At 37.3% G+C, this 12,827-nt stretch overlaps 1 protein-coding gene across 1 annotated transcript in view; it reads left to right on the plus strand.

The window, feature by feature from the left end:
* Window positions 1-12,827, plus strand: part of LOC133073733 (serotransferrin-like) — an 83,858-nt gene that overhangs the window by 62,128 nt on the left and 8,903 nt on the right. Inside the window, 2 exon segments of the mRNA XM_061167620.1 lie at window positions 1,693-1,829; window positions 10,904-10,958. Coding sequence (XP_061023603.1) covers window positions 1,693-1,829; window positions 10,904-10,958 — 192 coding nt within the window.

Raw genomic sequence — 12,827 nt, forward strand, 5'->3', positions numbered from 1 at the left:
CTAGTGTCTTATCACATGATTTTGTATATGACAATTTCCTGGACTTGAGAGGAAGCATCATTTCCTGCTGTCTTTTTAGATACAGTCATTGATTCATTTTTGTTATTCAGTCACTGAATCATGTCCAACTTTGCAACCCCATGGACTACAGCATGCTAGGCTCCTCTCTGGTTCACTGTCTCCTGGAGTTTGCTCACATTCATGTCCATTGAGTCATTGATGCTCCCTAACCACCTCATCCTCTGCCACCCCTTCTCCTTTAGCCTTCAACCTTTCCCAGCATCAGGGTCTTTTCCAGTAAGTCATCTCTGCATCAGGTAGCCAAAGTTTTGGAGCTTTAGCTTTGGCATCCGTCCTTCCAAAGAATATTCAGGTTTGATTACCTTTAGGATTGACTGGTTTAATCTTGTAGTCCAAGGGCCTCTCAAGAGTCTTCAGCACCACAATTTGAAAGCATCAATTTTTCAGCACTCAGCATTCTTTATGGTCCAACTCTGTACATGACTACTGGAAAAACCATAGCTTCGACTGCATGGACCTTTGTCAGTAAAATGATGTTTCTACTTTTTAATACACAGTCTAGGTTTGTCATAGCTTTTCTTCCAAGTAGCAAGTACCTTTTAGAAAATTTCATGGTTGCAGTTATCATCTGCAGTGATTTTGGAACCCAAGAAAATAGAATCTGTCATTGCTTCCACTTTTTCCCCTGTTTGCCATGAAGCAATGGGACCAGATGCCATGATCATTTCTTGAATGTTGAGTTTTAAGCCAGCTTTTTCATGCTTCTCTTTCACCCTTATCATGAGGCACTTTAGTTCCTCTTCACTTTCTGCCATTAGAGTAGTGTCATCTGTGTATCTGAGGTTGTTGAAATTTCTCCTGACAATCTTGATTCCAGCTTGTGATTCATCCAGTCGGTCATTTCTGCATAGAAATTAAACAAGCAGGGTGACACAAGCAGCCTTGATGTACTGCTTTCCAAATTTGAACCAATCCATTGTTCTATGTCCTGTTCTGTTGCTTCTTGACCTACATACAGGTTTTGCATGAGGCAGGGTGGTATTGCATGAGGTGGTCTGGTATTCCTGTCTCTTTCAGAATTTTCCACAGTTTCTTGTGATCCACACAGTCAAAGTCTTCAATATAGTCAATCAAGCAGAAGTAGATGTTTTTCTGGAATTCCTTTGCTTTCTCTATGATCCAAAGAATGTTGACAATTTGATCTCTGGTTCCTTTATCTTTTCTAAACCCAGCTTATACATCTGGAAATTCTCAGTTCACGTACTGCTGAAGCCTAGCTTGAAGGATTTCGAGCAAAACCTTACTAGCATGTGAAATGAATGCAATTATATAATTGGAACATTCTTTGGCGTTGCCCTTCTTTGGGATTGAAATGAAAGCTGACCTTTTCTAGTTCTGTGGCCACTGTTGAGTTTTCCAAATTTGCTGACATTTTGAATGTAGCACTTTAACAGGATCATCTTCTAGGATTTTAAATATCAACACATGGTAGCACTCACTAGTCCTTTGTTAAATACTTATGTTTTATGATTACTTGTGCACACACCTGTATGTGAGCTTATTTTGTGTTATTCATTAGGATTGAATTGAACAAAGTTAGGGATATCATTTTTCAACATACCGCTTCACTATTGCATGCTTACGCGCCAGTTTTTCTTTTTTCCCCTCCAGGGCCATTGTGTTTGTTGTGGATAGTGCAGCCTTCCAGCGAGAGGTAAAAGACGTGGCTGAGTTTCTGTATCAAGTCCTCCTCGACAGTATAGGTCTGAAGAACACACCATCATTCTTAATTGCTTGTAATAAGCAAGGTACTATCATGTTTTCTGGCAGTAATAGTTGAAATTTTTCTGGGATTCCTACTAAGAACTAATAGTTATCTACAGTTGTTATTACTGAGGATGAGAGACAGTTGCTAATGAACTATAAATTAAGGATTTTATTTATTTATTTATTTTTTAAGGATTTTAAAACTTAAAGTTTATTTATACTCCAACAACTTCTTTATTCTCCCTTACCAGACTATTCTAAAGAGTGACAAAGGAATGATTATTACCATTCATTTATAAAGTGTTTTCTTTTTTTTAATCATAAATAATTTTAATTTACCAAGTTAATAAGTTCATCAGATCAACAGTATGTCTTATCAGATACACAATCGAGGAAGGACAGGGTAGAGTCTCTCCATTTAAACAAGTTTGCCATCTAGCACATTTCATCAAGCAGAGTTTGCAGAAGTGTTTTTCTTTAGCTTCATAAGAATGAAAAACTATTTAGTCTCAGCCAATAAAACTAGGCTTTAGTTTTACTATTTTTAAAACCAGATTAGAAGTGGTGTCAGTATCATGAGGTGTGAGACACCCTCTTTGCCTCCCCTGCATTCTACAACTTGTAAAACATTCATAACTCAACAAAGGTTCCTCTGCCTAGCACACTAGGACAGGAGAGATCCAGAAGTCTACTTCTGAAGATGGATGAACTGGAATACATAAAAGGGGTAGAACTCAGGGAACAGTGAAGCAAGTGCCTGCAGCCTTGGCCCTTGGCCACCGTGGCTGAGCCGGAAGCCCAAGAGACCCCTGTAGCCACAGGGAGGACAGCACACACGACTCCAGCCTCCTGGCTGCAGTGGCTCCTTTGACCACAGGGAGCCTAGCAGCAGCAGTGATGGTGGGTCCTGTGACCATAATCCCCTGGGTCACAGCGGTGGTGAGTTGTAAACCTGACAACCCTAGATGTGGAGAAGGTGCCCATGACCCTGCCTCCTCCACCCTTCGCCAACCCCTCCCTCTAGCAGCAGTGGCCATCCAGGCCACCCTGGAGCACAAGCAGTGATAGTACAATCAGGCGGAGGTAGTGGAGGGTGGAAAGTGTCAGTTCTCAAATGTAGCTAGAGGCGGCTCAAGTATGAGAAGTGAAAAACTTGTGTTATAGCAAGAGAAATAAAAGAAAGGCCTCTAATTTCCAACTTAGAGGTAAAAAAAAACAAAAACCCTTTACCTTCATAAGAAAGGTATTTGCTACTTTAAATGCACTGGCAGAGGAATAACTTGTTGAGTACCATGTGAAACCACATACACAGTGTCACAAAAAGAAAATGAAAGTTCTTCAGAAACCAAACTTAAGTCATGGAAGATTGCACTTTAACTGATAGAGAACTCAAAATAGGTGTTATGAAAAAACTCAGCAAGCTACAAGAAAACTCAGGAAGGCAGTTCAGTGAGCTCAGAAATAAAATTAATGAAAAGAAGAAATACTTTGACAAAGATATTAAAAGTCTAAAAAATAAACCACACAGAGGTTCTGGAGCTGACTGTGTCAATAAATGAGATGATGAATGCATTAGGAAGCACTGGAAACTAGAGTAGACCTAATGGAAGTGTGAATTAGTGAGCTTGAAGATAGATCTAGAATCTTATGTTAATTCTCCTACTTCATTATCCTTCATAAGAATAATGGTTATCCCAGAGGAAGAAGAGAGGGAAAATGGAGCAGAGAGTTTATTTAAAGAAATGCTAGAATTTCACGAACCTGGGGAAGGAACTGTATATACAAGTCCATAAAGTTAATAGAACACTTAATATCTCAATGGTAAAAGACCTTCTTGAGGGAACATTATGTTAAAATTGTCAAAATTCAATGATGAAGAATTTTAAAGGCATCCCAGGGGAAAAAACAGTAACCTACAAAGGAACCCCTATTAGGCCATCAGATTTTTCAGCAGAAACTCTATAGGCAGGAGAGGATGGAATGACCTATGCAAAATATTAAAAGATAAAAACTGCTGAAAATTCCTGTAGCAAAGTTGCCCTTTGGATATAAAGGAGAAATAAAGCTTTTCTGAGACAAAAGTTGAAGGAGTTCATTACCACTAGGCCTGTCTTACAAGAAATATTGAAAGGAGCTTTTCTACCTGAAATGAAGAGGCAAAAGTACACAAAACTTAGAGTAAGGTGATAGGTGGGTAGATTCAGAAAATTGCAACTTTACATCAGAATAGGTTGCTAAACAATTATTGCATAAAGATTAAAGGAGAAAAAGCAGTAAAATACCCATAGCTACTGGAATTTGGTAATGAACTCACAGTATAAAAAGAGATAATTTGAGATGACAAAATGTAAAAGGGGAAGAGAAAAAGAACAGAACTCATATAGTGGCAAATCAATATAAGATGCTATCAACAGAAAAAGGACTAAGTTATCTATGAGATGTTTTATACAAATCTAATGGTAACCCAAGAAATGTAAGTCTTGAGACATGAAATGTAATAGAGGAGGAAGCTAAGAAAAACATGACAGTAAACCATCAACTAAGATGTCAGGCAGGAACAGTGGAGATATATATAGAACAGCCAGGAAACTAAAGATAAAATGGCTAAGGCCTCATTTATCGGTGAAAAAGTGAAAGCGTTAGGTCACTCAGTCGTGTCCCAACTTGTTGTGACCCCATGGACTGTAGCCTGCCAGGCTCCTCTGTCTATGGGACTCTCCGGGCGAGAGTACTAGAGTGGATTGCCATTTCTCCTCCAGGGGATCTTCCTGACCCAGAGATTGAACATGGGTCTCCTCCATTGCAGGTGAACTGTTTACCTACAGAGCCACCTGGGCAGCCCCATTTATCAGTAATCACACTAAATGTAAGTGGATTGAATTTACCAATCAAAAGACACAGGGTGGCTGGATGTATTGAGAAACAAGATCCAACTACATCCTTTCTCCCAGACTCATCTCTGCTCTGAAGAGAAACATAGGCTCAAAGTGAATGGATGGGAAATGATACTCCAAAAAATGGCAGGCAAAACAAAGCAGGTGTAGCCATCTCAGATCGGATCAGACTGACTTCAAGTCAAATAAGAGAACAGGATGAACTTGTATAATGATGAAGGGGACAGTCCATCAAGATGTAATTTTTATTAATATTTAAGCATGTAAGCAGAAGCTCCAGAGTATAAAAGGAATTATTAACAGATATAAATGAAGAAGTCAACAGCAATAACAATAGGGAGCTTTATATCCCACTTATATCAATAAATTGGTCATCTAGACAAAAAATTAGCAAAGTACCATTGGCCTTAAGTGAAACGTTAGAGCAGAACACGAAACATTCCTTCCCAAAGCAACAGAATACACATTGTTCTCAAGTGCATATGGAACATTCTCACGAATAGACAATATGTTGGGATACAAAACAAGCTTCAATAAATATAAGAGTGAAATTATATCAGGCATCTTTTTGAACCACAAAGATATGAAACTAGAAATAAACTATAAAAAGAAAGCTGATAAAATCACAAATATGTGAAGAATAAACAACATTCTGCCAAACATCTATATAGGTTGGTGCAAAAGTAATTGCGGTTATGCATTGTTGAACTTTGCTGTTTGATATTGGAATACATTCTTTATATGTGGTTATCTTATACACCATTTTAATGTGCATTTCTCGCTTTATTATTTTTTTTTTTTTTACTAATGACATTACTTGCTGTTTAATTTAAACTAGGGAAGTGAGTGTTAGACAAAAAGCAAATTCGAGCGATTTTCTTATCTGAGTTCAAAATGGGTTATAAAGCAGTATAGATAACTTGCAACATCAACAACACATTTGGCCCATGAACTGCTAGCAAACGTACAGTGCTGTGATGGTTCAAGAAGTTTTGCAAAGGAGATGAGAGCCTTGAAGATGAGATACGCAGTGGTCAGCCATTGGAAATTGACAGCAACCAGTAGAGAAGATCATTGAAGGTGATCCTCTTACAACTACACGAGAAATTGGAGAAAAACTCATTGTCGACCATTCTACAGTTATTTGGTATCTGACGCAAATTGGAAAGGTGAAAAAGCTTGATAAGTGGATGCCCCATGAGCCGACTGAAAATCAAAAAAATTGTTTCAAAGTGCCATCTTTTATTCTATGCAACAACAACAAACCATTTCTCAATCAGATTGTGATGTGTGATGAAAAATGGGTTTTACATGACAACCAATGATGACCAAATCAGTGGTTGGACTGAGAAGAAGCTCCAAAACACTTCCCAAAGCAAACTTGTACCAAAAAACATTGTGGCTCACTGTTTGGTGATCCACTACAGCTTTCTGAAGCCTGGTGAAACCATTGAATCTGAGGAGTATGCTCAGCAAATTGATGTGAAGCACTGGAAACTGCAACGCCTGCAGCCAGTATTGGTCAACAGAATGGGCCCAGTTCTTCACAACACCCAACCACATGTTGCACAATACTTCAAAAGTTGAACGAATTGGGCTACAAAGTTTTGCCTTATCTGCCATGTTCACCTGACCTCTTGCCAACTGACTACCACTTCTTTGAGCATCTGGAGAACTTTTTGCAGGGAAAATGTTTCCACAACCAGCAGGAGGTGGAAAATGCTTCCACAACCATCAGGAGGCGGAAAATGCTTTCCAAGAGTTTGTTGAATCTCAAAGCACAGATTTCTATGCTACAGGAATAAACAAACATTTCTTGTTGGCAAAAATGTGTTGACTATAATGGTTTCTATTATGATTAATAAAGATGTGTTTGAACCTAGTTATAGTGATTTAAAGTTCACCATCTGAAACCGCAGTTACTTTTTCACCAACCTAATACTAAGTTAATGAGGAAATCAAAGGAGGAAAAAATACACCTGAAGATAAACGAAAATATGGAATACCAAAATCAGTGGGATACATCAAAAGCAGAACAAGTTTATAGCAATACTTGCCTACCTCAAGAAATGAAAAAGAGAAATGAAAAAGCCCAACAGTCCTTATACCTAAAGGAACTATAAAAAGAACTTCAAATTAAGTCCAGAGTCAGTAGAAGGAAGGAAATACTAAAAGTCAGACCATAGAAAAGATCAATGTAACTAAGAGCTGGTTCTTTGAAAAGATAAACAAAATCGACAAACCTTTAGCTAAACTCACGAAGAAAAAAAGAAGGCTCAGATAAATAAAATAAGAAATGGAAAAGAAATTGCAAGAGGTCCCACAGAAATGCAGAGAGTTAGAAAACTGTGAGTAGCTATGTGTGAACAAATCAGACAACATAGAATAAATGAATACATTCTTAACATCTTCCATCTTCCATTAACATTCCATCTTCCAAGATGGAATCTCAAAGAAGTAGAAAATCTGAATAGATGGATCACTAGTAAGGAGGTTAAAACAGTATTCAAAAACCTTCCAAAAAACCAAAGAGTCCAGGACCAGACAGTTTCACTGGTAAATGCTACCAAATGTTCAAAGATGACCTAATATCTGTTCTTCTTGAAAGTGAAAGTGAAGTCACTCAGTCATGTCCGACTCTTTGGGATCCCATGGGCTGTATACTGCCAGGCTTCTCCATCCATGGGATTTTCCAGGCAAGAATACTGGAGAGGTCTGCCATTTCCTCCTCCAGGGGATCTTTCTGACCCAGGAATCGAACCCAGGTCTCCCACACTGCAGGCAGACTGTTTACCATCTGAGCCAAACTCTTCCAAAAAGTTGAAGAGGAGGGAGCACTTCCCAACTCATTTTTTGAGGTCAACAGTACCATGATATCAAAGCCAGACAAAGATAATACAAAAAAAAGAAAATTACATGTGAGTATCTCTGATGTACGTAGATGCAGAAACCCTCAACAAAGTATTAGCAAATGAAATAACACATTAAATGGATCATACAATATAATCAAGTAGAATTTATTCCAGGGTTGCAGGGATGATTCAACATCTGCAAATCAACATGCTACAACATTTTAAAAATAATGATCAACTCAATAAATGCAGAAAAAGCATTCAACAAAATTCAACATGCATGTGTGATTAAAAACTCAATGAAATTGGTATAGAAAGAATGTACGTTAACATAATAAAGGCTATGCTTGTCAGACCCACAGCTGACATAGTCAACTGTGAAAAACTGAAAGCTGTGCCTCTTAAGATCAGGAACAAGACAAGTGTGCCCATTCTTACTGGTCTCATACCTGAAGACTCCACCAAAAGCCTGTTAGAAATAATAAATGAGTATGGTAAAGTTGCAAAATGCAAAATCAAAATACAAAATCTTTTGTGTTTCTGTACACTAACAAAAAACAAGCAGAAAGAGAAATTAAGAAAACACTATCATTTAAAATTGCAGCCAAAAGAATAAAAAAATGCCTAAGAATAAATTTAATCAAGGATGGGAATTTCCTGCCAGTGATTAGGCCTCTGTGCTTTCACTGCTTGAGGCTGCAGGTTCAATCCCTGGCTGGGGAGCTAGGATTCCGCAGTATGCTATAAAACTTTGTTTAAAGAAATGGAAAGATGAAGGATGTTTCATGCTCACGGATTGTAAGAATTAACATGGCTAAAAATGTCCATTTTTTCTATAGCAATCTATAAATTCATTGTAAAAATCCCTATCAAAGTCCTTGATGACATTTTTCACATAAATAGAACAAAAGTTCCTTACATTTATATAGAACCATAAAAAACTATGAATAGGCAAAGCAATTCTGAGAAAAAAGAACAAAGCTGGGGGAAGTATCACATACCCTGATTTCATATTATACTGCAAAGCTATAATAATCAAAATAGCATGGTATTTGACAGAAAAAGAGGTTAATGGAACAGAATTGAGAGCCCAGAAATAAACCCACACATATATGGACAATTAATTTACAACATAGGAGCAAAGAACATACAATGGAGAAAGGACAGTCTCTTCAATAAATACTGGTGGAAAAACTGTACAGCCACAAGAAAAAGAATGAAACTAAGCCATTTCCTTACACCATACACAAAAATTAATTCAAAATGGATTAAAGACTTGAATAGAAGATCTGAAACCATAAAACTCTTAGAAGAAAACAGGAAATTCAGACTTTGACATTGGGTTTAGCAATTTGTTTTTGGATGTATCTCCTCAGGCAAGGCAAGCAAAAGCAAAAATAAACAAGTGGTACTATATCAAACTAAAAAGCTCTTCACAGCAAAGGAAACCATTAACAAAATGAAAGAGACAACATACTGAATGGGAGAAGATAGTCAGATATATCTGATAAGGGAGAGCCCATATAACTCAACAACAACAAAAATGAACAGCCTGATCTAAAAATGGGCAGAGATCAGAATAGACGTTTTTCCAAAAAAGATATACAGATGGTCAGCAGGCACATGTGAAGATGTTCATCACTAGTGAAGATGAGTGTCATTAATTATTAAGGAAATGCAAATCAAAGCAACAGTTAGACGTTACCTCCCACCCATTAGAGTCATTGTTGTCAAAAAGAAATGTGTTAGTGAGGCTATGGAGAAAAGGGAACCCTTGTTGTTGTGCACTGTTGATGGGATTGTAAATTGGTGTAGCCACTGTAAAAAACAGTGTGGCTATTCCTCAAAAAGTTAAGAATAGAACTACCACATGATCCAGTTAGTCTGCTTCTGGGTATTTATCCAAAGATAACAAAAACACTTGAAAATATAGATGGAAACTAAACTTTTGGTAGTAAGCACAGAAATATTGTATACAAAAATTGAATCACAGTGTTTCACATGAAACATAATGTTGTAAACCAGTGTGACCTCAATTATAAGATAAACTTCTTTCCTTAAAGAAAGTTAAAATGAGATAGACTAGCTGATGTCTATTGGCCTTTTTCATACCTAATATTCTCATTCTATGAAGAGCCCAATGCATTTCTTAAAGGGGAGCTAGTAATAACCCTACCAGTGACTAATCAGGAATAGTGTTAAGGTCATTAACTGACTTCTTTGTTTCTTTTATTCAATATAAAAAGAGGAAGTGATATTTATTTGGCTTTTGCTGGTGCCAAACCAGTGCCTTTTATTACCAGAGTGCACTTGCTGCTGCAACATACCATTTTAGTATCAGCTGGAAATGTTAGTTTAGTTTCATATTACAGGTTGAGTATTTCTGTTGGAATGAAAACTTTTATTAAAATCACAAAGCAGGTAGCTTTTCTTTTTGTCAACATTGGCTGGACTTATTTGTGTTGATTTAAAATGTAAGATGTAGAAAACTTTTATGAAAGACTAGTCAATTTTAGGGTCACCAGCTTAATATATTTATAAGCATTATTATAAATATTTGTGCTTACTTTGATAATGGGGGGGAAGGATTAGTTGGGAGTTTGGGATTGATATGTACTCACTACTATGGACTTCCCTGGTGGCTCAGACAGTAAAGAATTAACCTGCAATGTGGAGACCTGGGTTCAATCACTGGGTTGGGTTCGATCACTGGGTAAGGCCATGGCAACCCACTCCAGTATTCTTGCCTGGAGAATCCTCATGGACAGAGGAGCCTGTTGGGCTACAGTCCATGGGGTCACAAAGAGTCAGACATGACTGAGCAACTAAACACAAGCACACTACTGTATTTAAAATAAATAACCAACAAGGATCTGTTGTCAGGCACAGGGAACTGCTTAGTATTCTGTAATAATCTCAATGGGAAAATAATTTGAGAAAGAATAGGTATATGTATATGTGTAAATGAAATACTTAGTTGCACACCTGAAACGTAACACATCACAAATCAACTATGAAAGTGAAAGTCACTCAGTCGTGTCCCAACTCTTTGCGACCCCAGGGACTATAGCCCTCCAGGCTCCTGTCTGTGGGGTTTCCCAGGCAAGAATACTGGAGTAGGTTGCCATTTCCTTCTCCAGGGGATCTCACTGACCCAAGGATCGAACGTGGGTCTCCAGCATTGCAGGCGAATTCTTTATCACCTGAGCCACCAGGGAAGCCCATAAATCAACTATAATCCAATATAAAATAAATTTTTTTTTTAAATGGTGGGGCAAAGAAACCTAAATTTAAATGGGAATTTTCCATATGTGCAGGAAGTCTTGGGAAAAGACCCTGCTTTAAACAATGTCTTTTGTTTCTTTACAGACATTACAATGGCAAAATCAGCAAAGTTAATTCAGCAGCAGCTTGAAAAAGAAATGTAAGTAAAAATAAGTCCTACTGGTTAATTGTGTATCTTGTCACTTAGGAAATATGTATTATATTGCTTAAGGTCTTTGGTTTTACGTGTTTACCATGATTATCCTGAAGATTAGTGTGAAATATACTTGTTTAAAAATTGACAACAGAATTAATGCAATTATAAAATGTATTAATGGGATGTTTATAGATATTTAACATTTTCATGGGAAAAAAATCTCAGGTTTATTGAAACTGTAAGCTCAATTTGTTTTCCCACTAGTTCTAGCTATAGCTTATAGTAGATATGAAAGATTTTAAAAACAAAAAATTTGAAAGCCATGGAAATTTTTGTTGACAGAATAAGAAAGGAATACTTCAGAAAAATACAAAAACCTGTGATACCATTTTGTAACATGTTTTTTTTGTTTTCAAGATGTGTGAGTATCATTTGGCTTGTGTTTGACAGGTGTTGATTCCACACAAAAGTGTAATCATATGATATTTGTCTTATTCTGTTTGTTATTTCATTTAGCATAATGTCCTCTAGGTTCATCCAAGTTGTCACAAATGGCAGAGATTTCTTTTGTAGGGCTCAGTAATACTCTTGTATATATGTTCCACATTTTCTTTGTTCGTCCTTCAATGGACATTTAGGTTGCTCCATATATTGGCTGTTGTTAATAATGCTGCAGTGAACATGGGAGTGCATGTATGTTCATCTCTCTGAGATCCTGATTTCAGTTCCTTTAGATAAACATCCAGAAGTGGAATTGCTGGATCATGTGGTAGTAGTTCTGTTTGTGATTTTTTGAGGAATCTCAGTGCTTTTTTTATTACAGCAGTACCAATTTACACCCACCAACAATGTAAGAGGGTTACCTTTCCTGCATATCTTTGCCAATGTTTATCTTTTTTTTTTCCCCTTAATGTTAGTAATTCTGTCTCATTATGGTTGTGACTTGCATTTCCCTGATGGTTAGTGATGTTTAGCATTTTTTCATGTATTTGTTGACTGTTTGTATGTCCTCTATGTCTGTTTTTGCCCATTAAAAAATTTTTTTTAGTTACTTTCTTTTGACTGTGCTGGGTCTTCGTTGTTGGGTGTGGGCTTTCTGTAGTTGTGACGAGTTGGGGCTACTCTTTGATGTGCTATGCAGGTTCTCTTTGCAGTGGCTCCTCTCGTTGTGAAGCATGGGCTTTAGGACTCAAGCATGTGGGCTCAGTACGTGTGGTGAATGGGCCTAGTGTTCTGCGGCATGTGGAATCCTCCTGGACCAGGGGTCGAACTGATGTCCCCTGATTGCAAGGCAGACTCCCGGCCACTGGACCACCAGGGAAGACCTTTTGCCCACTTTTTAAATTGAATTATTTTTTTGTTTTTTTACTGGGTTGTATGAAGTCCTTATATATTTTGGATATTAATCCTTATCAGATACATGTTTGCAAATATTTCCCCCATTCCACAGGTTATCCTTCCATTTTGTAGATAGTTTCTTTTGCTCTGCGGGAGCTTTTTAGTTTGATGTAATCACATTTGTTTGTTTTGCTTTTGTTTGCTTTTAGTCTCATATCTTAAAATAACTGCCATAGTGTCAGTGTTTTCTTCTTGGATTTTTATGGTTTCAGGTCTTATATTTAAGCCTTTAATCCATTTTGAGTTGACTTAGTATATAGTATAACATGAGGGTCCAGTTTCATTGTTTTGCATGTGGATATCCAGTTTTCCCAGAGCTCTTTATTGAAGAGACTGTCCTTTTCCCATTATATACTCTTGTCATCTTTGTTGAAGATTAGCTGACTGTATATGTGTGGGTATGTCCTGGGCTGTCTATTCCATTGTTCTGTATGTCTTTGTAAAGTACCATATTGTTTTGATTACTATAGGTTT

The sequence above is a fragment of the Dama dama genome, chromosome 19 (assembly GCF_033118175.1).
Source record: "Dama dama isolate Ldn47 chromosome 19, ASM3311817v1, whole genome shotgun sequence".
In the NCBI taxonomy this organism is placed as follows: domain Eukaryota; kingdom Metazoa; phylum Chordata; class Mammalia; order Artiodactyla; family Cervidae; genus Dama; species Dama dama.